Below are 26,103 nucleotides of genomic sequence, written 5' to 3'. Positions count from 1 at the left end.
TGACCAATTTACTAACCAATTGTACTAATTTTTTTACTGACATGACAAATTGGAATAACTGTGGCAAACGGACGGTCATTTCTGGGATGAGCACTCTTTTTTTCCTGTATCATCGGGTGTACATAAGACGAGCCGCCTCGAGAGTAAATTGCCACGCGAAGGAGCTCGGTCGTGTAGACGTGTCTCGGCCGCATCGGGCGAGGCATGTCTCTACCGACCAACCTGTTCCGCGTGGCAATTTCCTCGCGAGGAGACTCGTTATGTATGGACCCGTCCTATGGCGAAACTACATGTAACGCTCGTTTTACTTTAATTTTATCCCTTTGAGTCTTCATATTCACGTTAAGAACAAGACCCAAGCATGCACTCGTGTCTTGACAATTCATTGGAGTTCTTAGCGTGAATAAGGCAAAATATGGCAGAATGCGCAGTGTAACTACTAGTGTGAAAACGAAATCCTTGACATAGTTGACAAAACTTAAGAAGCTGCTAAAGCAACAAGACTTCAATAACATTTTGACTTCAATCAACGCAAGTTTGGCTCTTGTCAAATAAACTCATTTTCGTTTTCATTCTAGTTGGAGGGAATGGAAGTTTTATAAAAGTGCTAAACTATGCAAATATGGTACAATATCACCTCATGTACCCTAAATGACAAATGATATCCACAGCCCTACAATTTCTCTCGAATAATTCAGTTTTAAAATTTTATTTGTACCATAATATATCGTAATCTTCACGAATACGAAACATATTACAGTATTTGTAAATTTTAAACTGTTCCATAGATTTTAGTTTTTTTGGTTACCTTGCTGGCGCTATTTGATCAATTGATCATAGGATAGGTGTAAAGTCTAAGAAAAATTTACCTGAATTTGACAGCAGATTAAGTACCAGAGTTACCTTGCGATATACAGCGCCATTTAAGTCATATTAGAACAGTTTCTTATGCTTTATAGCCATTTTAATATTTGTGATAACTTACAAAATAGCCAAATTTGTCTTAAATTTTAACGTTTTAAAGTTTTTACCGTATTCGAGAGGTGTGGGGCGTGTGGGCGTGTGGAGGTTGCGCGGGCGTAATGTTGTCGACGCTATTAAGTTAGGCGCTTCGCCATCATTTACTGTTTGTTGATTTATTTGATTCTTAATTACTTTGAAATGTAGCCTATAAGAGTAAATGATCCGCATTTCTTGAAATGAAGTTTACCTTTTGATACTTGATGGAAATACGGATATGCAGTCAGGGCAGCAATTGCAACCGAATGCACTTAATGCGTTATTTCGTTATGAAGGGAAAAGTGCATCTCAACCTTGAACTATTATATATAGCATTTACTTCAGGTTGCAATTTGCGCTCAAGAAATCTGCTACCTTTCTTTTTGGCTGAAGTTTCAACCGTTTATTTCTTAATCAAATCGTTGAAAATCCAGCCACACAGAAGTTACATAATAATATGTATCATTTATTTACCGTTGATTATTTTGTTAGATTTTTCTATGTAATCTTATGCCAATACGCCTTTCGCGTAGGAATGTTCCTTAGACAATTTTACATACAGTGCCTAATTAGACGTAGGATTTTACGGTTTTTAATGTGCCTGTAGCCCAGTTTTAACGTTTTAAAGGGCCTTTAAATATTCGGTCGAATTTGGAATTTTTATAGTGTTTTAGATCGTCGAATCATGAAATGTTGATTTTAACTTTGCTTATTTGATTTTTAAAAGTATACAATTAAACTGTTATTGCAAATAAACTATTTAAATAATGAATTTGATTTTTATTTATGATCTTTATTACCCTACGATGTTCTAAGTTATCCCTTTCCAGAATGATCCGCCTCGCGATTAATTTGCCGCGCGAAGCTCTGTTGGTAGACGTGCTTTGCCTCGCCCGAGGCACGTTTATAGAGAGTTGCTTCGCGCGGCAATAACCTCGCGAGGCGGCTCATTCTATGTGGATCCGCCTTGAAAATAATTCTTATCAGGCACGTGTTGAGTTAGAAATATGCAGCTTTCAATCATAAACGCAATGTTCGGCTTTTGAAGTTGTGGCTGGCTGCAGGCATGGGTTTATCATTTAACAATAGTGCAGATCACGTCGCTGTGTGCGAGCGAGACAACGTATCATAGCGTCGTTCCACACTCGCATCGGAGCGGCGTGCGGATTTGCATCATATACTGCAACGCCCGGCTTGTCAGTAGAAAAAAGGCGCGAAATTCATTCTATATTCTATACTGTTCGCGCCAAATTTTTTTAAGGCCGCCATTTTTACTGACGAGGTGAGAGGTCGGAACGTTGTACCAGAGTATATTATGTGATCACCGCCTTATGCCTATAGTTCGTTTTTTTAGCATTATAAAGAACTTGCAAAAAGGTAAGCGATCTTAACATGACTTTTAATTGAAAAACTCCTTTTAAAAATCGAAAACTATTACTTATGAAAGCAGAATAATATAAAGGATCGTATTAGATTCATAATATTGTTACATATTTGCCGTAACTTATTTTTAAAATGTGTTTTTCAATTAAGACTCATCAAGATTGTTTACCTTATTTCTAATGCTAAAAAAAACTAACTATAGTACTCTCTGTTCTGCAAGTCTAGGAGGAAGCTAGTTTTTAAAGTGAGGAAGTGAAGTGAGTAATATAATAATAGTGAGTACCCCCCTTGAACTGAGAAAGTATTATGGGGGGGGGGGGATAGGTAGTTACATAGTTACTACCATCTTATACTTTCACGACTGTAAGTCTCATTAATATGTAATATCAATTCTGACCAGTGTCGTTTAAGGGATCTGCCATTCCACTGTCAATAGAATAGTTAAACACAACTCTTGGTTTACAAGGTTTATTTTCTTGTAGGTATACTTACAGATATAGTGTAAAAAATATTTACACATAGTAAGTCTGATAAGAAATTGAATTCGTTATGTTACGGAGTATTTTATTTAATCGATTCGTTTAAGTACAGGTGTCAACATGATTTAAGACTTTTTTTGTTTACTTCATTAGATAGAATGCGTTTATGGAAATAAAAACTATCAGCAACTTTACAGGTAAAAAAATACAAGTAGTTCTTTCTGTTCCCGTTAAAAGTGAAAGTTAAGAATACTAGTTTCATTTCGGCTTGTGTTTATAGGATTTTTGCTTTTAGTCTTTCTATGGTTACCTAATTGTACAAACTGAATAAACGCAAAGAAAATCCACAGATTATAAGAAGTTATAACTGTCGGCAATCCAAAAAAATATGTTGTCTGTGGTTTATGTTTTTGTTTGGATTGATTCAATGACATGTTTTTAACCTTTCCGATAACGTTCACGGTGACGCGACGCGGCAAAGTTAAGCGGTCATTTTCAAAAAATAATTGTCTGCGGTCTAATTGCCGCGACCCATATATTTTAATACAAAAAGTATGAACAGCATCGTGGCAATTAGATGCAACCGCAGGCCTTCTAGAGGCCTTAAAAAAAAAGACGATTGTAGTGACATCTATGTGCGTTTATCTTCAATCGTAGCGACTTTAGGCTGGTGTTGTCGGATTCATTGATGAAGGCTTAGAACGCACTGTCATTAATTTCTTGCGGTTTCAGTCTTGCAAGTGTGTCCATTTATGAAGCATGCCGAACGTTGCACTTTTTGCGGTTCTGAAACCGCATGAAATGAATCGCAGGGCGTTCTAAGTGTAAATGTAGGTGTTCAGTCGTTGTTCATGCTGAGCTCAAAGCTCATGCTCATGTCGGAGTGGTCGGTGCCGGCGCCCGGCGTGGGCGGCGCGGCCGCGGGCGGCGGGGAGATCTCCACGGGGCCGAATGGGAAGGCTGGGATTTCTTCCTCTGAAATTATAATGAAATTTTATATTTTTCTCTCGACCTAGGAAGGTTAAATATCGGACCACGGGTGGCTCTAAGCGATTCAAGGGCTATTTTGAGATAGCTAGAAGGGTTTCGGTGTTCTTTATATTGGTGATTTCCTATCTAGGCGTGTACCAGTGAACGCACATATTTAGTATGGAAACCGCCTTTAGGAACATTACCGTTCAAATTCTCGGGCCAAATTAGCACACATACAAAATTACGCCTACATTTAAATAAGACGACGCGTTTACAGAGCCTGTAATCAAAGCTGGTAAACAAAATAATAGTCATCTTTTTTACACTAATGGTACATATAGCTAAGTGTAGATGAAATGCATATAATGTCAATAACTACCAATCAGCGACATTAATCCGCTAATAACCTTCTTGCTATACGTACTGGCCGCTGAGAGTTTGCGGTTCATATTTGATTAGAATATGACTTGGACAGGGATAGGTTTATGCCATACATTGAAGAACCAGTCAAATAATACACGTATAATAATTTAATGCAGATTAAAAGATAACTAGTTAAAATGTTGTTGTGAAATGACAGACTAACTCAACATAAGTAAATAAATCATTGTTGTATAAATGTATTCCGCTATAATAAGTATTTTGTATAATAAGTATTTTATTATCAATTTGTATGGCAGTGCGAAGTCACATTCAGGTATAGTCTGTCCGTTTTTCTAAGATCGAGTACGCCATTGTAAATGTATGGTAAACTTGATCTTAGAATTCGGACTGACTATACAGCCTGCAAAATTTACATGGGTAGGTACACGAATCGGGTCAAAAATATTGAATAGGCGGAGTCACAATAAATCCCCACTTTCAGTTCCAATGGAAATATTTTATATGTATATAGCCGCTCAAGCAAGTTTGTCAGTAGAAAAAGGTCCAAAAATAAAAATTTTGAATGGGACCACACCCGTTCGCGCGCTTACATTTTTTAAATTTGCACCTCTTTTCTACTGATGGAAATGGCTTGAGAGAGAACCTACATATATGTGACGGTGTAGGTGGATTCGAATGATCAACATTTTCAGATAATGTGTGTATTTGTACAATTAATTCAGTGGAAGTGTATCTACATATAGAAGACCGGGTATGATTATCTCACGAATTATATCTCATGAATAGAACATATTCTAGATATCTTTCCAGGCATCCACTTAATTTCATGTCTCTCTAATTGGACAGCTTTTTTCCATAGTTCTCTGCGAATAGCATCTTGTGAAAATCTGAATGGAAAGTAATGTAAAATGATAATATCAAATTTGATTATTAATTTGAAATAATTAGGTAGTTTTTTTACAGCTCCTTTTCATGAATTAAAAAAGGAAAATACAAATCTGTAAGAAAGAATTCATTACTACATTTATAATTATATAGAAAATACCTAAACCAAGCACAAGTTAATAAAATAGTCTACTTCATTTGGCATAACACCATCCCTATTATCCTCGCAATTTAAAAAGTCGTATGTTGTTATGAAAGTCGTATGCAGTTATTACGTTTTAGCTTAGCACGGTAGTATTGAAAACAAATCGTCATGTTTATTCCAAATTTTACTGAAGTTATCTGTTTACTACAAGTGAAAAGTGATTCCACTATCCTTGGTATGAACTAAAATAACTTCTGCACCACTTCACGACACATGAAGACATTTTTAATTACAAAAAAACGTTGTTTTTATAAATCTATTTAGCCATCCGTCACTGACTGTCATCTCGGACGAACTGAAGTTGCGAATCGAATAGTTTGTAAGCACCGCCTACAATCGAATAGTTTACGTTGGGTCATAACTGAGCGGACAGAATACTTCCATGTATATCAGTTCGCTGGCGCGTACCCAATATGCTAATTGTTAACGCTCCATATTTTATCGTATTTATCTTTCTCTGTCATTGTTTTATATTAGTGCGAGTTATAGTTGCGTTTCGTTAGTTACGGAGCGTTAACGATTGTACATCGGCTATGCATTTTGAAATCTATTAATTGACAATTCGTATCGGTTACCATGGCATCACATTAAGGGCTACTCGCACCATTCATTAATCCGGGGTTAACCGGTTAAACCTGGAGTTATAGTTACCGGTATAATTTTACACCGGGTTAACGGTTCAACTGGTTAATCCCGGGTTAGGGGGACGGTGCAAGGGGCGCTAATAATATTACATTAATATTATTCGAGAATGACAAAGTTTTTTAGTGAAATATTAACCCGTGAGTGCTATGTCGAGCCTGTCGACTATGGCGTCGAGCAGCGCGAGCGCCACCACGTCGTCGGGGTCCTTGGCGAGCGCGGCGTGCAGCGCGTCGGCGGCGTCGCGCTCCCGGCCCAGCAGCGCCAGGCACAGCCCGCGCGCCGCGCACGTGGCGGCGCGCGCGGGCCGCAGCGCCAGCGCGCGCGAGTGCCACGCCAGCGCCTCCGTCAGCTGCCCCAGCTTGCGGCACGCGTGCCCCAGCGCGTCCAGCGTCGCCGCCCAGCGCGGGTGCATGTTCTCGCTCTGAAAACGTTTTCTTTTTTACGTTCAATCATATTTAACCTTTTGTACACAGCGCGTATCGAGTCGAGTCGACTCAAAAATATTCTTCATGTAGGCCTAGTGACGAGCGCTTATGAACGTTTTACATAATACTATGTCCACGGTAAAAGACACCTTATGGCGACTGGCGCTTACGTTACATAGCGCCGCAATAATATTGGAGCGGCGTTAATAATAACGTAAGCGCCATATCGTGCGTCGCGTCATCATAAACCTTGCTGAAATACACAAAAGTTGATATTGAGGTTTAACGGTCAAAAGGTTAAACTGCCGGTACTTAAGGTAACGGCGGCTATTAACGCGGGTATCAAAATCGACGCCTAACACCGCGGTGTTTACAAATACGCATTTTGCAAGCAAACAGATCTATTCCCTAAGAAATAAAGCATACACAAAACAAGCTCACTCATTGGTCTATCGTGCCCATTAGTGTGCATTTGTGTGATTGTAACAAAAAACTCGCGATTCGTCAGTTTGTGCGACGGCGGCGCAAGAACCGGCCATTCCATACAGACGCGTGACGCCACAGGTAAGTGCACTCCAATCTTACTTAGTGTTTTACGTAATAGTTATGCCAAATAAACTAGTGCAATGCCTTTTAAGAGGTTGTGTATTGTTTCCTACACGATTTTGAATTACTTTTAACTAAGTTTTTGACCGGGAAATACGTTTAAAATGGAAAATAAAATACAGCGGTGATAGGCGCCAATTACTTCTGTGGTAAGTAATTCCGTGTTATGCAACGGTAATAGAAAAAGTGGTAGTTTTGTTATATACTCTTTAGTTTTGGTACAAATTATCAGTTTTATAATTTCTTTTATTTATTCCAATCTTGATCTATTCACACGATTAAGGTGGTTCGATTTTCATACAAAATTCAATCAAAGCTCATTAAGTAACTACACACTATTAGCACATAAATATTTTCGCATTTATCTTCCTTCGAATATTCGTTTGCGCGAAATTAACAGGAAAACAATGTTTCATACAGAAATCATGCAAAAATCATAGTTAAATTTTCATCAATTTTACGTATGTGTGTGTTACAAATGTCGTGTACAGATACATTTGCGACGTTGCCATACCATTTCCGACGTTGCCGGGCTGACCACGGCGCGAATTTGGAGTGCCGTCATGTTTAGTGCAATTTTATTGACACTGACGTTTGACAGGTACTTAATTGACCTAAGCGAGAATAAGTACCCGAAGTTCGTCAGCTTAGCTAAGAACTATCGTGGCGTGTTATGCAAACAGTCGCTTTTTTGCTTACAAACGGAAGATTCCCGGTTCGATCCCCAGTCATTGTATGCTGGAACATAACTTTTAGTATTTTTGTTACATCTAAATTTCGTATTGTTTTTTTATTTAATTTTTCTTATTATCATAAATCGATTGATTAAGTATGGGCTACACGTATTCGTTTATTTTTGACAAAGAAAATTAGAAATTATACTCTACCTAATCTCTCTTATTTTTACAATGAGGACATCCTCACTGCAATAAAAAAGAAATGTATAAAATTTCCTGTGGTTAAAAATAATGGATTTTGTCTATGAATGAAAAACACAATTATTACTATAGTTTGTTTTTTTTTAGCATTAGAAATAAGGTAAACAATCTTGACGTGTCTTTTAATTGAAAAACACATTTTAAAAATAAGTTACGGCAAATATGTAACAATTATAAATCAAATACGATCATTTATATTCTTCTGCTTTCATAAGTAATAGTTTTTGATTTTTAAAAAGCGTTTAAATCTGTGTGCCTAGCCAAGATGCCAGTCGTTCGCTCCGTAGCGAACGTTAGGGTAATACCTCTCTCTATCACTCTGCCATATTAATGCGACAGACACGGCTGCGCTTCGGTCGCTACGGAGCGTAAACCATTGGCACCTTGGCTAGGCACCCTGGTCATCTGGAAAGCGAAACACATACGGAACGCGTTTCTATTACACAATACAGTGGCCAGCTGCAGATTCGGCGGTAATCTTAACTATACCTAAATCTGGGTGCCTAGCCATGATGCCAGTCGTTCGCTCCGTAGCGAACGTTAGGGTAATACCACTCTCTATCACTCTGCCATATTAATGCGACAGACACGGCTGCGCTTCGGTCCCTGCGGAGCGTAAACCATTGGCACCTTGGCTAGGCACCCTGGTCATCTGGAAAGCGAAACACATACGGAACGCGTTTCTATTACTCAATACAGTGGCCAGTTGCAGATTCGGCGGTAATCTTAACTATACCTAAATCTGGGTGCCTAGCCAAGATGCCAGTCGTTCGCTCCGTAGCGAACGTTAGGGTGATACATCTCTCTCTGTCACTCTGTCATATTAATGCGACAGACACGGTTGCGCTTCGTTCGCTACGGAGCGTACACCATTGGCATCTTGGCTAGGCACCCTGGTCATCTGGAAAGCGAAACACATACGGAAGGCGTTTCTATTACCCAATACAGTGGCCAGCTGCAGATTCGGTTTTAAAGTTAACTGTACCTAAACCTGGGTGCCTAGCCACGATGCAGGCTAGTAGAGTTCTCTTTCACCTTCAGCAGAACCGGGAGATCCAAACCTACCTACTTTTCATCTAATAATCTCAAGAATCAGTGCATGATTCAAACTTTACCGGTCGCCGTGGTAAGACCTAGGATTTACCATATCAGTGTTGGTAAAAGCCCGAAGTAAACTAGTAAGATTTAACATTTCGGGCTTTGATTTTTTTTATTTTTTATTTTTTTATTTAGAAATTTAATTCAGGCAACAAGACCCATATTACAAATACCTTACAGACTAACATACATAATGTATTTTATAAACTTAAAACTAAACACTATTTAGTCGACAAAACGGCGTGGCTCCGTTGCATCGGCTGCTCTTGTGTCGGATTCGGCAGTTTGCCCCGGAACCTCCGAAACACGACACCTTTCGGCCAGAAGTCGGCGCACTCGATGGTCCCCTGCAATGGTCGCGGCACGCGCACCACAAAAGAGTTGAAGTGCACGTAGTGGCGCGATCGAAGCTGGAACACCCTCAGCGTGTAGCCGGTCTTCTGGTGTACATACTCCACCACTTCAGCAGCCGTGGCGGTGTAATGCAAGCGCGATACGTACAGCGCCTTACTCGGTGTAACAATCCGCAAGCCAGAATTAGCCGGTTCGGCGGTACCACACTGAGTCTTACGAGGCGCCGTGCGCGCCTTCTTCTTTCTTGATACCAGTGTGAAATCCTCCTCATCCATACTGGCAACAGGGAGCTTCTCCTTGGGAGCCGCTCGATCAGTACCCTTTACAGGTACACTAACCCGGTTCGATGCGACTTTCGGACCGGCGACGACATCCGCGTAAACACGATGACGTGATTTGGAGGAGGCGGGGGGAGGGCGCGCTTTTACCGATCGGCACCGGTAAATCCTAGGTTTTGCCGTACTTCGGGCTTTTATAGTAACATATGTATAACAATTGCTCGTTTAAAGGTAAGATAACACAAAGGAGAAACAAAAAGAAATTACCTACTCGCACCAGTCTTGAACCCCAATCCTCTTGCACGTATTTCCACGAACATACCGTTACGCTATTGCAACATACTTACGTTGTGTGAAATTGTCTACTACAAGGATCACGGAAACACTGTTTGCATGTGTGAGTAATAGTAGGAAAAAGCGTGACAGCAACACTCCGTCGAATTAAAAAGGTGGTTTTTGCACAATGAAGTATTCAATGTTTATTTTAATAGTTCAATATTTATTTAAAGAGTGCGCGAAACATACTTTTAAGTATACAAATACCATGACCATTTCACAAAAAAATAAAACCTGAAATTTTGCAAAAGTGGTGCCATCTAGCGAGAGTTAAGTTTTAAGTAACCTAAGCGAACCACCTTAAAGAGCTATTTCCGTGGTATGGAAAGTATTCAACTAACCCTTAATTTTTAACAAAAACTTCAGCACCGATTTCCTTGTTTCTATGGGAACCCTTAATCTGTCAACTTTTTTTTATTTTGAGATAAAACCTAAAATTTACTTGCCGGTTATGTGATTTTGTCTTTACAAGAAGCTTGTAATAAATAAATAAATAAATATTATATTATAATAATAAATAAATAATAATGGTATGATCAGATTACCCTCGGTGATAGAATGTATAGAAATCTATTACCGACCCAGAGGAATATCGAATGGGTCGGTAATAGGCTCTTAAAGAGTTATCTATTACCGAGTGACTATTTGGTATTGTATTTATGGTATTTTTAAACATACTCCTACAGTTTTATTTTTTATTTTTGTGTCATTATTAAACTTAATGACACAAAAATGATATACAGAACCCACGTCGTTATCATTGTTTTAACCCTCGGTATTAGGTTTCGAATTTTGAGTTTGGTTTCTATTAACGAGTGCAGAAAAATCTTGCCAATTGTACCCTCGGTAATGAAAGCTCTTCTTCTTCCTCGCGTTATCCCGGCATTTTGCCACGGCTCACATAGGAGCCTGGGGTCCGCTTGACAACTAATCCCATGATTTGACGTAGGCACTAGTTTTTACGAAAGCGACTGCCATCTGACCTTCCAACCCAGAGGGGAAACTAGGCCTTATTGGGATTAGTCCGGTTTCCTCACGATGTTTTCCTTCACCGAAAAGCGACTAGTAAATATCAAATGATATTTCGTACATAAGTTCCGAAAAACTCATTGGTACGAGCCGGGGTTTGAACCCGCGACCTCCGGATTGCAAGTCGCACGCTCTTACCGCTAGGCCACCAGCGCTTTTTTTTTTCGGTAATGAAAGCTCAATTGGCGATAATAGAATCACAGCCTGTCCCTTGCCACGGTAATAGAAGATTTGTTCATTTTGGCTTCAAAAAATATTTTAATAGAATAGAATAGAATTTATTTATTTGCCAGAATACGTATGGTACACGATGACAAAGGTTTTACATGTAAGTTAGTGTCCGACCGAAGGTTCGGTTTCGGTTTCGGCCAGTTTCGGCCAAAAAATCATGTTTCGGCTGTAGTTTCGGTTTCGGCCAAAAAACGGCCGAACCTTTCGGCCGGGCCGAAACTTACGAATTGGTACTTCGTACTATGAAACTATACATGTGACAAAGATCAAAAGTTGGGGAACAAGTAGGACAACAATATTAATATACTGTTTTATGTATACATACATAAATTAATTGATTTATTATAAAATACAATTCCCCTAATCAAGGCGTCACTGGACGGGCGACGCAGTCTTATGGTAACATTCCATTTCTAACCGCAGCTGCATTACTGTCAATTTTACTATGGAAATTGACAATGACAGCGACGCGTTCAGTACCGGTAGTGCAGCTGCAGTTAGAAATGAAATATTACCATTAATATGTATAACTAGTGGAGTGGCCAAGTTGAAGAATAGCAACTTTCGTAGGACTAAAAAGGTTTATACCGACAAGCGGTGTAGTTGGAATCAGCATAGTCTACTGATTAACAAAATGCATGTTGTCGCTTTATAAAGTGATGGAATGTGTTTCTATTGACGTCATAAAGTCGGCAGTACAAAATTGTAAACTATTTTCTTTTAAACATACCATGTGGGGTACCAAATTGGGCAATTGTTGGGGCTTTGTGAGTAGATTACAAATTTACAAATGTATAACATAGTCTAAAATGTTCACCACTTGGCCTAACAAATTATTAGAAAACTTTCAAAAATTTGACAATCCAGAGTTCAATTTGAACTGCTCTAAATTGAAAATGGCTGAATGGATTAGTCCAAATTTTATACAAGACAGATTTTTTTTACCAAAAGTGCAAAATATATAGGAATCGTAAGAGGCAGAAAAAATTCAATCAAATCGCTAAAATAAGCATGTTTTGTAGGAGAAAATTTACTCTAAAATCGAAAATGGCCATGATATTTGACCCGAAAGTTGGGAAAAGTCTAGAACAGTAAAAATTTCGATGAATGTTGTGTCATTATTCATTATGACACCTATTTTTTATTGTGTTATCGTAGAGAATACGCTAAAATAAGCATGTTTTGTAGGAATAACTTTTCTCTAAAATAAAAAATGGTGCTTGCGGCGTATTTTAGCGTATTCTCTAGGATAACATCATGAAAAATAAGTATCATAATAACATCACTCTGATGATTTTTTTTCTAAGTGCTGCACCCCCTTTGCTTTAGTCCAGCCCGGTATAAACCTATTCGGTCCTACGAAAATTGTAAATAAGGTAATTTCTACGAATTGGCATCTCCTCTAAAAAGCGGTTTTGTGACATATTTTCAACGGTTTTCACAAGTCTACAAAAGGTTCGGTTTCGGTTTCGGTTTCGGCCGAAACTGAGGCCAAAGCCGAACATTCGGTTTCGGTTTCGGTTTCGGCAAAAAAACATGTTTCGGTCGGACACTAATGTAAGTATCAGTATTCAGTCGAAGACACGACATGCAAATAATTGACGATCTAATAGTTAATTTTAAAATAAAATAAAAGCACAATATTGAAAAAACTTAGAAAAATAAAAAACAGTGGGTAAATTTGTCATAGTTAAAAAATAAAATAAAAAAATGTCATCCACTTGTAACAAATTGAATAGGTATTAAATAATAAAATGTCCAATTAAATAGTAAAATCGATAAATTAAAATATTATATGAAATGTCAAATTACAAATTACAAAATGGATGTCGTGTACATCATTTATTTAGAAGTCATTGGGAAAATAATTTAATAGTAAGATGTCAAGAAATATACATAATCTCTGCTACTTAAAATATTATTCTATTTGCTTTAACAATTTTTGCTCTAAAAATTCCCTTACACTATAAAAGCAATTTTCAGACAGCCATTTTGTAATCTTATTGCTAAATTGGTTACTATCAATTTGTTTTAGCTCATCGGGAAGACTGTTGAATATAACTATACACATATTGTATACATTTCTGTGGTATACAGTAGAATGTGAAGGAGGCTGATATAATTTCTTGTATTGCGCTCTCCGATTTCCAGCAAATACATCAAATCTCTTTTTAAAGAGTTCAGGGTGCTTTATCACAAACAGACATGCTTTTTTTATGTACATTAGGGTGGGCCGATTTTGTATGGAAGAAAATAAATATTCAAAACTCATATCGTAATAGGTATCAAAAGTTGCGTAATAATGCGTAGATTACAGTTCTAGCAAAAATAATCAAAATAGGTATTCTTTTTAGCCCTCTACCAGCCGACGAAGAAAAAAAAAATAGGGCAAAATTAAAAAAAAATTAAAAATATTGGATTGCTCTTATTTATTAAAATTATTATAATATAACATAAATAGACCATTAACTAACCTAATTCAGTAGTATTTAGCTCTTAATTTTCACTAAAATCATATAATATAACACCCCAACAGTTCATATAAAATACAATTATCACTTTATCGCATGAAATACGAGAAGGGTCGTTAATATATACAATAAATATTTAGTTTATATTGAATATGAAAGTAGAACTGCTTAAATATGATAAAAACAATTTTTGGCATTTTTATTATGCATTTTTACAATTATTCCTATTTTTGTAAACTTAGGCAAAAGTTGCGTTTTATGCCAATTCAGGCATATTACGATGTGCTTTTTGGGTCATTCCATAAGAAACGCTACCAAAGGGTTGAAAAATGAAAACTGGTTTAAGAAGTCAAAACTAACCTATTTCCATAGAAAACATACCGAACCTTCATGTCACAAAAAAAAACCGAAAAAAAATGTTTTTTTATGGTAGCTCCTGTACAAAAAAAATATTTTTAATTTTTTTTTGCATTTAACCCTGTGATGTGGGGTGTCGTTGGATAGATCTTTCAAAATGAATAGGTGTCACCATCAACAAGTTTTTGATTAAGTGAATATTTTCGGAAATATTCGCATCGAAAGAAAAATAATTATGATATCTTCGAGAAACAGTTTTTATTGTTAAGATAATGTATTTTAAAATAATTCAGCATCTATTACATATATTTTTAATCGAGTTTATTAAAAAGACAATAATTTCAATAAAATGAGCCATAATTTCGTATAAATCTGTCTTAATTTCGTACTCGTAACACCCGAAACGAACCATGAGTAACACCCGAAACAGGTAATTTATTTTATTAAAATTAAATAAGAAGTGATACTAAGTGTGACTTCAGTGTTTCAGTAGACTATACTAACTATTATTACTTGACATAAATAAAACTGGAGCTTACTTGATAAAATTCGCTTAATTATACATTTTGGTACTGATGGTCAGAAGGTATAGGCCAATTCGCGTAACGCCCGAAACAACTACTTTTTAGTGATTCTCTCGTTATTTCTCGTATACTTTAATAATGTGCGTACAGGAAAGGAAAATATTATCAAAGTAGTAGATGAATCAATAGTTATAACCTCCTAGTTCCTGTTACAATATCGAATAAAACCTTATTTTATGAGTTCAAGTGTAACACCCGAAACGGTGGAATGACCCTTTTCTCATTGGTTTGCTATAAACAGTATATATTTTTATGATATATTTTATTTTATTGTTCACTAATGGGCCTAGAATAGGATTCAAATACAAATTTGGGCGTCTGCCATATATTAAAAAGTTTTTTCCGAAAAACGCAATTTACGAGTACTTTTTCGACTTCAGAAAAAAATGTTTAGGAGTGTAATTGACGAACGTTAAAATCATGTCGGATGCTTAAGGCATTGCTTAAAATCATGTCGGATGCTTAAGGCATTGCTTTCTTCAAACAAAAAAAAAATGAAAAAAAAAATATTGAAATTTTATTTAAAAAAATATTTTAATTTTTACACTTAATCGTTGGTAGAGGGCTCAAAGTAAATAGCTAGATTTTTTAAATTATTTTTCTCGTTATCTACATAAAATTACGCATCTTTTAGGTGGTATTACATTGCTTATTTCCAATATTTACTCAAACGGCCCACCCTAATGTACATGCAAGGCAAAGGCAAAACATTAAATTTCTTAAACAGTGGTTTACAGCTGTCCGTGATCCAAGCGTTGGCTACCGCACGAATGCACTTTTTCTGCCGAATGAACGCTCTTTCAATGTCGACCGAATTGCCCCATAGTAAAAGACCGTAGTTAAGTACAGATGACACATATCCGTGATAGGCAGTCGTTGCGGCCTGTAAGGATACCGTATTTCTAAGTTCCCTTAGGGCGAATACAAATCCGTCAAGTTTGGAACAAACAACTTCGACGTGTTTTTTCCAGCTTAAGTTGTTGTCAATATGTAAACCTAAAAATTTCACATTATCATATTTTTCTACTGAGATGTCATTATATTTGATGTCTAGTTGGTCAGGATTGGTTTGATAGGAATGAAATTGAGTGTACACTGTTTTCGTTAGGTTTATATTGAGGTTGTTATTGCTGGTCCATGTACTGATATCAGCCAAGGCTTTATTTATTTCAGCTTCATACGTTAGAATGTTTTCTCCCTTGATCATCACTGTAGTATCGTCCGCAAATAATATACACTTTTGTGCGGTAGCTTGGGGAAGATCATTAACATAAACCAGGAATAACAATGGGCCCAAATTACTGCCCTGAGGAACTCCCCATCTATTTTCGCGAAAGTCGGACCGGAACTTTTGTTTCACAAGACTTCTCCCCTGACTAACTAATTTTTGAATTTCTGTGCACTGTTTTCTGTCTGCCAGGTAGCTTTTGAGCCAAGAAAGTACTGAACCTCTAATCCCATATATTTCAAGCTTCCTCAAGAGTATACTATGATTAACAGTATCGAAAGCCTTACTTAAGTCAAGGAAAATTGAAGTTATTGGCAATTTGTTATTTATTGCTTCTGAGACATATTTGATAAAATAAAAACATGCTAATTCAGTCGAATGACTTTTCCTAAATCCGAACTGATTAGGTTGTAATATCTTTTTCTTTTCAAGGTAATTCGTTAACCTCATAGACATTGCTTTTTCAAATAATTTAGATAAAACTGGAACTAATGTTATAGGTCTATAATTGTTTGGATCTTTGCGACTACCCTTTTTAAATAGTGGTTTAATAATTGATAACTTTAGCTGATCTGGGAAAATGCCTTGACTGAATGAAAGATTTATAATATGTGTCAGGGGATGGGTAAGGCTTATTGCATTTAATTTCAAAATATTCGTAATAATGTCATCATAGCCACAAGCTTTACTGTTCTTTAGCGACATAATTAATTTGTACACCTCATGTTCATCAACTGGTTTCAAAAACATTGAATTTATTTGATTAACCAGATTGTTTGTTGCTTGGGGGGGTACTTGTAATATATCTAAATTAGAACTAGTAATATTAATGAAATAATTATTAAATAAATTACAAATTTCTTGTGGATCGGTATATGTCATATTATTAAATTCTATAGAGTCAAGATTATTGTTATGATTATTATTAGATGTCATTGATGATATTATATTCCAAGTCGCCTTACATTTATTCTTATGGTTTATAATGAACTGTTTATTGGTCATTTTCTGAGCTGCAAAAATACACTTCCTGAGAATATTATTATAGGATTTCAATATATTTTTGTTTTCTTTCTTATTCTTTGAAGTCCTACACTTCATATAAAGCTTACGTTTCGTGTAACATGATTGTCGTATTCCCTTGGTTATCCACTTTATTTTAAGGCCTGATTCGAATTCAATCTGCCAAATTGAAAACCCTATTAATGGTACTGAAGCTAGCTGAATCAAGATTTGTTTTTCCATAATTTATTGAAAATTTGTTTAAAAATTGTTATTTATAAGTAAATTCATCATTTTCCATTTCTTCCCGCTCCTGTCGTTAGTTTTGTTGTATGCCCTCCATCATACATCCGACAGTGTTTTTTGACAGTTTCTTAGTTTGAGTCCTATCAAGAACAATGTTTATTTTGAAATATTATATTGCATATAGTTTTTGTTGTTTTAACGAACTAATTCCTTGGACACTCCACTCCATACCGTTCAATAGGTCAATACTGTGGGACTTTGTTGAATCAAGTTTTTTGGTCCGATTTCGAGGGTACTGGCTTAAGCATGCTGATTGCCTCATAAACATCGTGGATCATCTCCAAATATTATCAAAGTAATATTGGAAATCCGCATTATTAAACTAAAGCTGCGAACCGTTTCTTTTAGTGATGTTGGTGTCGATTTCTCTGTCGAAAAGTAACCAATGCCCGGTAACTGACACCACATCGACGAAATTCCTGATACGCCAGATATTTGAAGATATGTCTAGATCCTCATTGTTTCATGGATATTGCAATGAAATTACCTTTCAGTATTGGTATAATATTAGGTAACAGGTTATGTTGGAAATTAGTTATGTGCAAGTTTCTTCCATACTTATCAAGTTTTTGACAGCAATTTGGCGCCTAATTAAAAAGACGGCGGCGTTTATTTGATTTTTTTGATCATCTTAGAATTGATAAAAAAAAAATTTTTTGGTATAATAATTTTGTGATTCTGATAATTATAATGTCGTAGTGTATATATAAAGTAAGCTAGAAAATATCCAAGAAAAATCACTCTGAATTTGTCAAATTTGTTTCGAATCAGGCCTTATTTTGGCGATTGCTAGTTTTTATTTTAATCCAAGGAAAACATAAGTCGTAAAATAAACGCAAAAGGTCGTAGAACTTTAAAAATGCTTCATTAAAATCCTCAGTACCCAGAATGTCAGAGAAAGATAGTGCAGAGATGCATTCAGAAAATTTAGCAATATTTTCACAACTATAGTCTCTAACAAACTCAAACCATCGAATACATTTATCTGACCTTTGCACATTGATAGTGAGTGTTTGAGCCTTGTCATGGTCAGATAGACAAAGATTATGAGTCTCACTTACCACCTTTTTTATGTTTATATTGCTACATATAGTACATATAATAACCCAGAATGAATCCAATAACGTGCGAAACGGAAAGTTCATTAAATGCTCTGATGAAAAAGAAAAATCCTGGCTGTTAGACAGCATTGATACCCTTAATTTTTGGATCTCTTTTGAAAAGTTCCTTAACTACCACGGTAATAGGTGCCTTTACCTTATACAAAATTCAATTAATATTACCGTTTAACTACCGTATCTATTTTTTATCTTTGTTTGAGCTATAATTTCTCCGAACCCTCTGTCCCAACCTTACCTCGTGCCGGCTTGTGACGCCGCCAACGACAGCTCTTTAGCCGTTCGAGGTTGCCCCGCGACGAAGGCAGCAGCAGCCCCTGCCTCGTGAACTACATGAAGCTCTTTGACTACGCAAGCTTTAGTGTTCCACAATTCTTTGTCCCAGCCTTCCTTCGGGCGCGGCCTACAATGCCACGAATCACAGCTCTTTAGCCGCTCGAAGCCGTCCTGCAGCGAAGGCAACAGTCTCTGCCTCGACAACTATACGAAGCTCCTGACAAGAGTTATAATGTCCCCACCTCTTTGGCCCAGCCTTACCTCGCCTCTTACCTCGGGAGCGGCTTGTAACGCCGCCAACCACAGCTCTTTAACCGCTCGAGGTTGCACCGCAGCGAAGACAGCAGTCCCTGCCTCGTGAACTACATGAGGCTCTTTAACTACGCGAGCTTTATTGTCCCACAATTCTTTGTCCCAGCCTTACCTCGGGCGTGGCCTACCATGCTGCAATTCACAGCTCTTTAGCCGCTCGAAGCTGTCCAGCAGCGAAAGCAACCGCCTCTGCCTCGTCAGTTATACGAAACTCCTGACACGAGCTATAATGTCCCCACCTCTTTGGCCCAGCCTTACCTCGCCTCTTACCTCGGGAGCGGCTTGTAACGCCGCCAACCACAGCTCTTTAGCCGCTCCAGGTTGACCCGCGGCAAAAGCGGCGGCCCCTGCCTCGTGAGCTACATGAGGCTCTTTGACTACGCGAGCTATGGTGTCCCAGCCTCCTTCCTCACCCGTCTGAAAAAAAAAAACTTTCGATGAAATACTTACTAATTCAAATATTAACTACACTTTTAGAACGCCATTCGATTTTGATCCTTATTTTTTCACTGGTATGTGTTTAATTTGTTAAATGTCAAAAAGTATCGCCATCTACTCGAGGCGATACTTTTTGTTCAATATTCCTCTACTCTAAATTTTATTTGTTAGTGCCCTACCTCTGTACAAAAGTGCAGCGTACCGGTGCGCAGTAGAAACCGCTCGCACATGGTAAAGTATTGCCATTAGTACGCCCTACCTCTGTACAGGAGTGCAGCGTAGCGGCGCGCAGTAGAAACCGCTCGCACATGGTAAAGTATTGCCATTAGTACGCCCTACCTCTGTACAGGAGTGCAGCGTAGCGGCGCGCAGTAGAAACCGCTCGCACATGGTAAAGTATTGCCATTAGTACGCCCTACCTCTGTACAGGAGTGCAGCTTAGCGGCGCGCAGTAGAAACCGCTCGCACATGGTAAAGTATTGCCATTAGTACGCCCTACCTCTGTACAGGAGTGCAGCGTAGCGGCGCGCAGTAGAAACCGCTCGCACATGGTGAAGTTGTTCAGCAGCGCGCACTCCACGCCCACGTACAGCGGCGGCAGGTGGCTGCCCGCCATCAGCTGACTAGCCTGAAACATAACATTAACTAGGTATATTTAATAATTTAAAAACAGTGGGTGAAAAATGGTCGAATAAGAGAAGATACCTTGAAGGTAAGTAAGCCATGACTTGTGCCCTGTTTATCAAAAACAAGTTTACAAGTGGCAGTCCCTTTCTGACAAAAGCTGTCAAAAAGGGACTTCCACTTGTGTTACAAGCTTTTGATAAACAGGGCACTGGTCGTGCTAGTCGTCGACGGCGACGCTGTGTCTCTGCGCGAGCCAGGCACAACCCGCGTCAGAGGGCCTACCGCGAACCCCGTTCGACGTGTTGCCTCTCTGTTGCATTTGTAAATTCGTACGTAAGTGTGACAGGGATGCAATGCAACACGTCAAACGTGGTTCGCGGTAGGCCTACAAGCAATACTTTAAGACAATGGGTCCCATACACACGTTTGATCCTCAAAACAAATCTGATCGTTTAATACCATTCATAAAAAAATGACAAATATTTTACAGTCTATTGACCTTATACCTTGAAATACGCGGCCATGGCCTGGTCGTGCTCGTTGTCGGCCGCGAAGCTGTGTCCTTGTGCCAGCCAGGCGCAGCCCGCGCCAGGCTCTAAACTCTTCGCTTTGCTCAGGTATCGCCGCGCTAACTCGTTCTTGCCTGTAAAATATATTTTGTAGGAGTCATCGAAACATCTTTGGACATATAATTTTCTCCTGAAAAGTCAGAAAAAATTTACAAATCTACGAGTCAAATAATTCGGATATGCAACTACAATGTATGAGAGAACGCAAAAAGCTCTGCACTTTTCTTAGGCTCTAAAATAGTCTTAAAAGACAAGCAGCCTCTAACTCAGACCCACATTTCATTATTTAAAGGATTTGAGGACCTATTGTCTACAGAAAAAGAAGTGGACGTATGTCCAAAAATTTACCTATTAAGTAATAGTAGCATCCAACAGCGAACCAAGACGTCCACGAGTTCGGATACGCATCCACCAATGTATGCGCAAACGCAAATAACTCTGCACTCTTCTTAAGTTCCACTAAGCACGCAGCCCTAACAGGGGCGGCACACCACGGGTCCACGCCGTCGAGGGCTTTTAGGGCTCCGGCCCAATCGCAAGAAGCTGCGAGGCGCCGCGCGTGCGACGCCGCCGCCTCGGCTGTACGCGCGCGGACCACTTCTGTTGATGATGATACCTGGAGAAAGGAAGGATTATTTAGTTTTTGAATTCACGATATGACCAGATATCCTATTGTAGGTGTATTAGGATTACATACCGGATCATTTGTATCCTGTGGGGGCGTAGAATGCCGGTACACCCGGTCACGGTACGCGGCCCGCAGCAGCGCTCCCTCCGCGGCACCTAACTGGCTGCTAATGGGCAGAGAGTCCAGCAACTCTATCTCTGTAATAAAAATACATCTTCACATAATTGGATGTCCAATTTATAGCACATAATTGGAGGTCCAATCAATAGTTAAGCGAAAATGATCCAATCCACAAAAAACATTAATAGGGACCGTGCGCATTGGAGGTTCTGCCATCTTATGACCTAAAGTGGAAACATAATTATGTGCACATGTAGATTGCCAAACCAAAGCAAGTGCTACCATCTACCGTTCTCGTCGGTACGTTTCCTTGTGCAAAGTAGGTTCTGCCATCTTGTGGGCTACATCGGAAGCATTAACGACAAATTTACGCCTCGCGCCATAAATCTGACGGCTCCTTTGCTGCCCCCTAACTCATCCACGGGTCCTATAAATGCACCTTATGTTTGAGGCAGAGTTCGAATTTTAAATTTCACTTTGCATGCTTTGGACCCTTTTCGCTTAGCTACGTCCAATTTTAATTCTTCAGGCCAATAATACTGCATAAACAGTAGAGACAGTAATCCGGAAACCTCCACAATCCATCAAAGGCCGGTTTTTTGCCTGTCCGGATTAACGAGGTCCTACTGTATCTTTATTCTCTCTCACCCTGCTTGTATGTGAGCGGTGTCTGCCGGTGTAATAGCGCGAGGGCCTCGACGCACGCGCAGTCTGCTCGGAGCGCGCTGCATAAAGCGGCCGAGGCCGCGTCGCGCCGCTCGAGCGAGGCGAGAGCGCGTGCTTGGGATACTAGCACGCCGGCTAGCGCGCGCTATGGAAGAAGAAAGTAATATTGTTCAAGCTCTGTTGGTCTGTCCATAGTCATTATGGATTTTTTAAAAAGTTACTGTGGCCTAGAAATTTTGAAATAGTTCAGTTCAAATATCATATTTAAGTTCACATACTGGGACACAAATTTTGATTTTGGGACAAAGCAGCTGACATACAGACTATATTTGTCTTACAAAAGAGAGCCATTCGTTCTATATATAATTTAAGGGTGCGCGAATCATTAAGAGAACTCTTTAAAGAAATTAATATTTTAACTGTAGCTTCCCAATACATATATGATAGTATTATTTATGTTGTTAAGAATCTAGACTCCTTCACTAAGAATTCTGATGTCCATAACTATAATACTAGAAATAAAAATAAGCTTGCTATCAGAAAGTTTCGTGTTCGTAAAGTACAGAAGTCATTCGTTGGGCAATGCATTCATTTTTATAACAAGTTACCTGAGGATGCTTTAAGATTACCCTTTCCAGCTCTTAAGAATTACTTAAAAAAGTCATTGATGTTGAAGGCTTATTACAGAGTCGAGGACTACTTGACAGACAAACATGCATGGTCCAAACCAGAAACTGTAATAACGACAAGAGGCAATTAAAAACATTGTATTATGTGTAGAGTTAAAGGTGACTCAGCTCAGGTAAGAAAGCACATCAAATTGTATGAAAGCATCTCATAACAATCAGTTAGATTCATATAATATGTATTCTCATTTCTTTTATTGATTTTATTTTCTTTTCTTTTTGTAAGATTTGATTTGTTTTCTGAAAGAGCTACGTATTTGTGATTTCATGTACATATATATTTATTTTTTATATCAAATTCTATAAAGTTATGTACTCACTGAGTATAATTGCATGAATTCTATAGTAATTTAAATTGTATTTTTCTTAATTACTCGTAATGCATGTTAATTATAAGATGTAATAATGTTTTAAAAAGATGTGTCCCGCCGAGTTTGTTGCCGGTCCCATATTGGGATACCCTCCTCCAATTGAGGGGGGATTTAAATCTTCTCGGGGCAGAGGTGTACGGTTGGAGCCGGTAAATTTATTTGACGTTCATAAGCGCATTGTAATATGCCTACTTGAATAAACTATTTTTTATCTTTTATCTTATCTTTAATCAATCTACTCACGTCATAGAGTCAGATCAAGAAAAGACTGCAACGGATTTGATAGCCCACGCAATGCAAGTGTTACTTTAAATGTCAAAATTCTATGAAATGATGACGTTTATATAAACACTGGCACTGCGTGCATGAAATCCGCTGCAGACTTTTCTTGGTCCGACTCTAGCCTTATTGAGCTTTGAAAACCTCAATATAAAGCTTTGATACTTTCTCCTCTGGGTAAGCACACAAATAAATAAATATCCTAAAGACCTGTACCAAAAACCCCCAACTTCATAGACAAGGTCCCTACCAACTAGCTTGAGAAGTCGTAAAACAACTTAAAACGAGCTTACATTGTGTGTCTGGTCACTCCGGGGCTCCAAAAGCGCGGGGTCGCTCTCTTCGAAGAGTGCCAGGGCTGTGGCGGCCTCTTGCGCCGCTAGGTGTGCGCGCATTGCTACGCCCAGGCATAGTAAATGTTGTCTGCCAAAGAATAAAAAACATTATGTTTTAAAACTTCTGCCTCAGCTTGAATAAGCATTTTTTCTGCAAAAAAAAAACACAAAATATAAATTGATTGGGCTTGTACAAAGTGAGGTGAAACATTATCTTCCCAGCTTTAGAAGGATCTATATAATCTAAGTTGCTAAGTACTTAAAAACAGTACTATTAGCAAAAAATAACTACTCTCTTATTGCAAAATCCTTTCATAAGATTAATAACAATAAATCCTTTGAATATTGAGCATATGGGACATGGCTTGTTACAGATTGTATCTATGGAACAAATACAGTTATTTTTCTTACAACTAGTGAGAACTTCAGTATTAACCGTTGTTACTAAAAGAATGTAAACAAACAAAACCAAGGGTTAAAAATTGGTAATATGGCCAATGATACAGGGTGTTTGGTACATCGTTTGCCAAATTAAAACGGCAGATATGTTGAGTCATTTGCTATCTTCCGAGGCCTAGAAAACACAGGAGGCCTTGGTCACTTTTTCTTAGTATAGGACATTTATTTCGGTTTATAAATTAGCTATGTTTATTGAACCATTACCATTACTTACTTATGCAAGCCTCTAGATGTAACAGCATAAGCGGCCCGATGGTACTCCCCCCTGGCCAACATGGCACTGGCAAGCAGCCACACATCATCGCCACTTGCTGTGCCCGACCCGCTGCCGGCAGCTGCCGCTGCATCCGCCCAGAACAGCGCACTAGTCCATAGACCCTTAAAATAGGTTAGAGTTCGCGTAACCTAAATTTACACTGATTTGAATTGGACAAACTGAGGGATTGTCAATATCAATATCATGTTTTCATAGAAATGTGATATTAATGATGACATTGCCACTCTTTGTCCATACAAATGCCACGCAGAGTTATCTTGGCCTGTCTGTGTTAGTTATCTGGAGTCTATATTACTAGGTTGATTTGATAAGGGGCTGTCCATACATTACGTCATCGATTTTTGACGATTTTTGACCCCCCCCCCTATAATCATTCAAAAATCATGCTTCAAATGACCCCATTTCCTCCTACTTCATGCTACCGTCATCCGATGTCCAGACCCCCCCCCCCCTAATTTGAAATGACGTAATTTAGCCCCTAAGTAACTTTGTACAATCAGAAAACAAATGTGTTGAAGAATGTTGTGTACTTTATGAAACCAAGCTTTATGAAAAATGTGAATAACTCACTAGGTTGAGATGCTTATGGCTTCATCTAATTTGCGTACTATTCTTCTGCCAGCTAAAACCATATCCTGAATTACTATCGAACCAGGTTACTTCACAAACCACCCTTGTAGCTATAGGAGCATTCCATGAAATTGTCTACCGTTTGTCCCATACAAACGCGAATTTTCTGAAGATTTACAGGTATAAGATTTTTCTTTTCTATGACAAATGGTTAAAATATGCACAGATAAATAATGGCTTGTTTAAAATGCCGAAATAAAAATCGCAACACAGGAAATAAAATCCGTTTGTATGGGACAGTCCGTGGAATGCTCCTATAGTGTTTTTTTTTGTAATATTTTAAGAAAATTTTGTGGAAACAAGAGTTGTTAGAGGTATAAAGACGTGCGCCAGAGGCGTCAATAAGTGCTTTGACACACCTAACTTGCAATAAGAACATGATGCCCCATGCCCTTATTCATTTAAAATTATTTGAAGTAGAAAACATCCAGATTTCCAAATAATATTGGTATATTGTTGTTATAAAGACTATAATGATAGGTTTCTATATTCACAAGTCAAACAATTTGTTGCTGCGAGAATAAAGAGAAAAAGAGTAGAGCAGAACAAACATTCAATTGAAAACATTGAAAAGTAATTGTTATTGTTAACATAACCTCCCACTGTTACTAATAAACTTTGGTTCAAAATTACGCGTGTGCAATGTAACAAAATTGTATATTTACCAGTTCAGAGTACTGTTTGACTAGTGAACGCATAAAATCCACGTTCAGACCATCGGTGCCGCCTCGAGAAGTGGATTCCGCTTTCGACATTTCATAAGACAAATTAATGTTGAACAATAACTTAAAGTAACAATTTTTGAACTTTGACTAGTAGAGATTCCTCTTTTATTCAACTTGTAAGAAAATTACAGACAGATCAAGTATATTTAGGCTTAAATTGTGAGAAAAACGTAATGTTTTTGTGTTGGCCCGCCGACATCTCCAAAATTAGTGACAGTTGACATTTGACAATTGACATTTTGTTTTATTTTTCTCCAGATACACTTACAGACATAGGATACTGCGCCCATACAGCCAACAATTGTTCTTATGTATAGTTTGTCAAAGGACTGTCTCATTTCTATCAATGACAGAGAGAATCACACTATCTTTGTCTTACACACTAGTGTGCT

The 26,103-nt window shown here is 38.1% G+C and overlaps 1 protein-coding gene across 1 annotated transcript; it reads right to left on the bottom strand.

The window, feature by feature from the left end:
• Nucleotides 1-2,871: 2,871 nt before the first annotated feature.
• LOC134673498 (cell division cycle protein 16 homolog) lies at nucleotides 2,872-25,902 on the bottom strand. Its single transcript, XM_063531493.1, has 11 exons — nucleotides 25,652-25,902; nucleotides 24,294-24,457; nucleotides 23,579-23,708; nucleotides 21,932-22,094; nucleotides 21,233-21,360; nucleotides 20,884-21,151; nucleotides 20,473-20,609; nucleotides 19,839-19,967; nucleotides 19,160-19,318; nucleotides 6,088-6,373; nucleotides 2,872-3,836 (listed from the first exon to the last, which is right to left on the bottom strand). The coding sequence occupies exons 1-11, from the start codon at nucleotides 25,739-25,741 to the stop codon at nucleotides 3,700-3,702; spliced, it is 1,791 nt and encodes a 596-aa protein (XP_063387563.1). The 5' UTR covers nucleotides 25,742-25,902; the 3' UTR covers nucleotides 2,872-3,699.
• Between the last annotated feature and the right edge of the window lie 201 nt (nucleotides 25,903-26,103).

The sequence above is a fragment of the Cydia fagiglandana genome, chromosome 2 (assembly GCF_963556715.1).
Source record: "Cydia fagiglandana chromosome 2, ilCydFagi1.1, whole genome shotgun sequence".
In the NCBI taxonomy this organism is placed as follows: Eukaryota; Metazoa; Arthropoda; class Insecta; order Lepidoptera; family Tortricidae; genus Cydia; species Cydia fagiglandana.
Note: the sequence above shows the minus strand (reverse complement) of the source record. Positions and strands in the feature narration are given on the sequence as shown.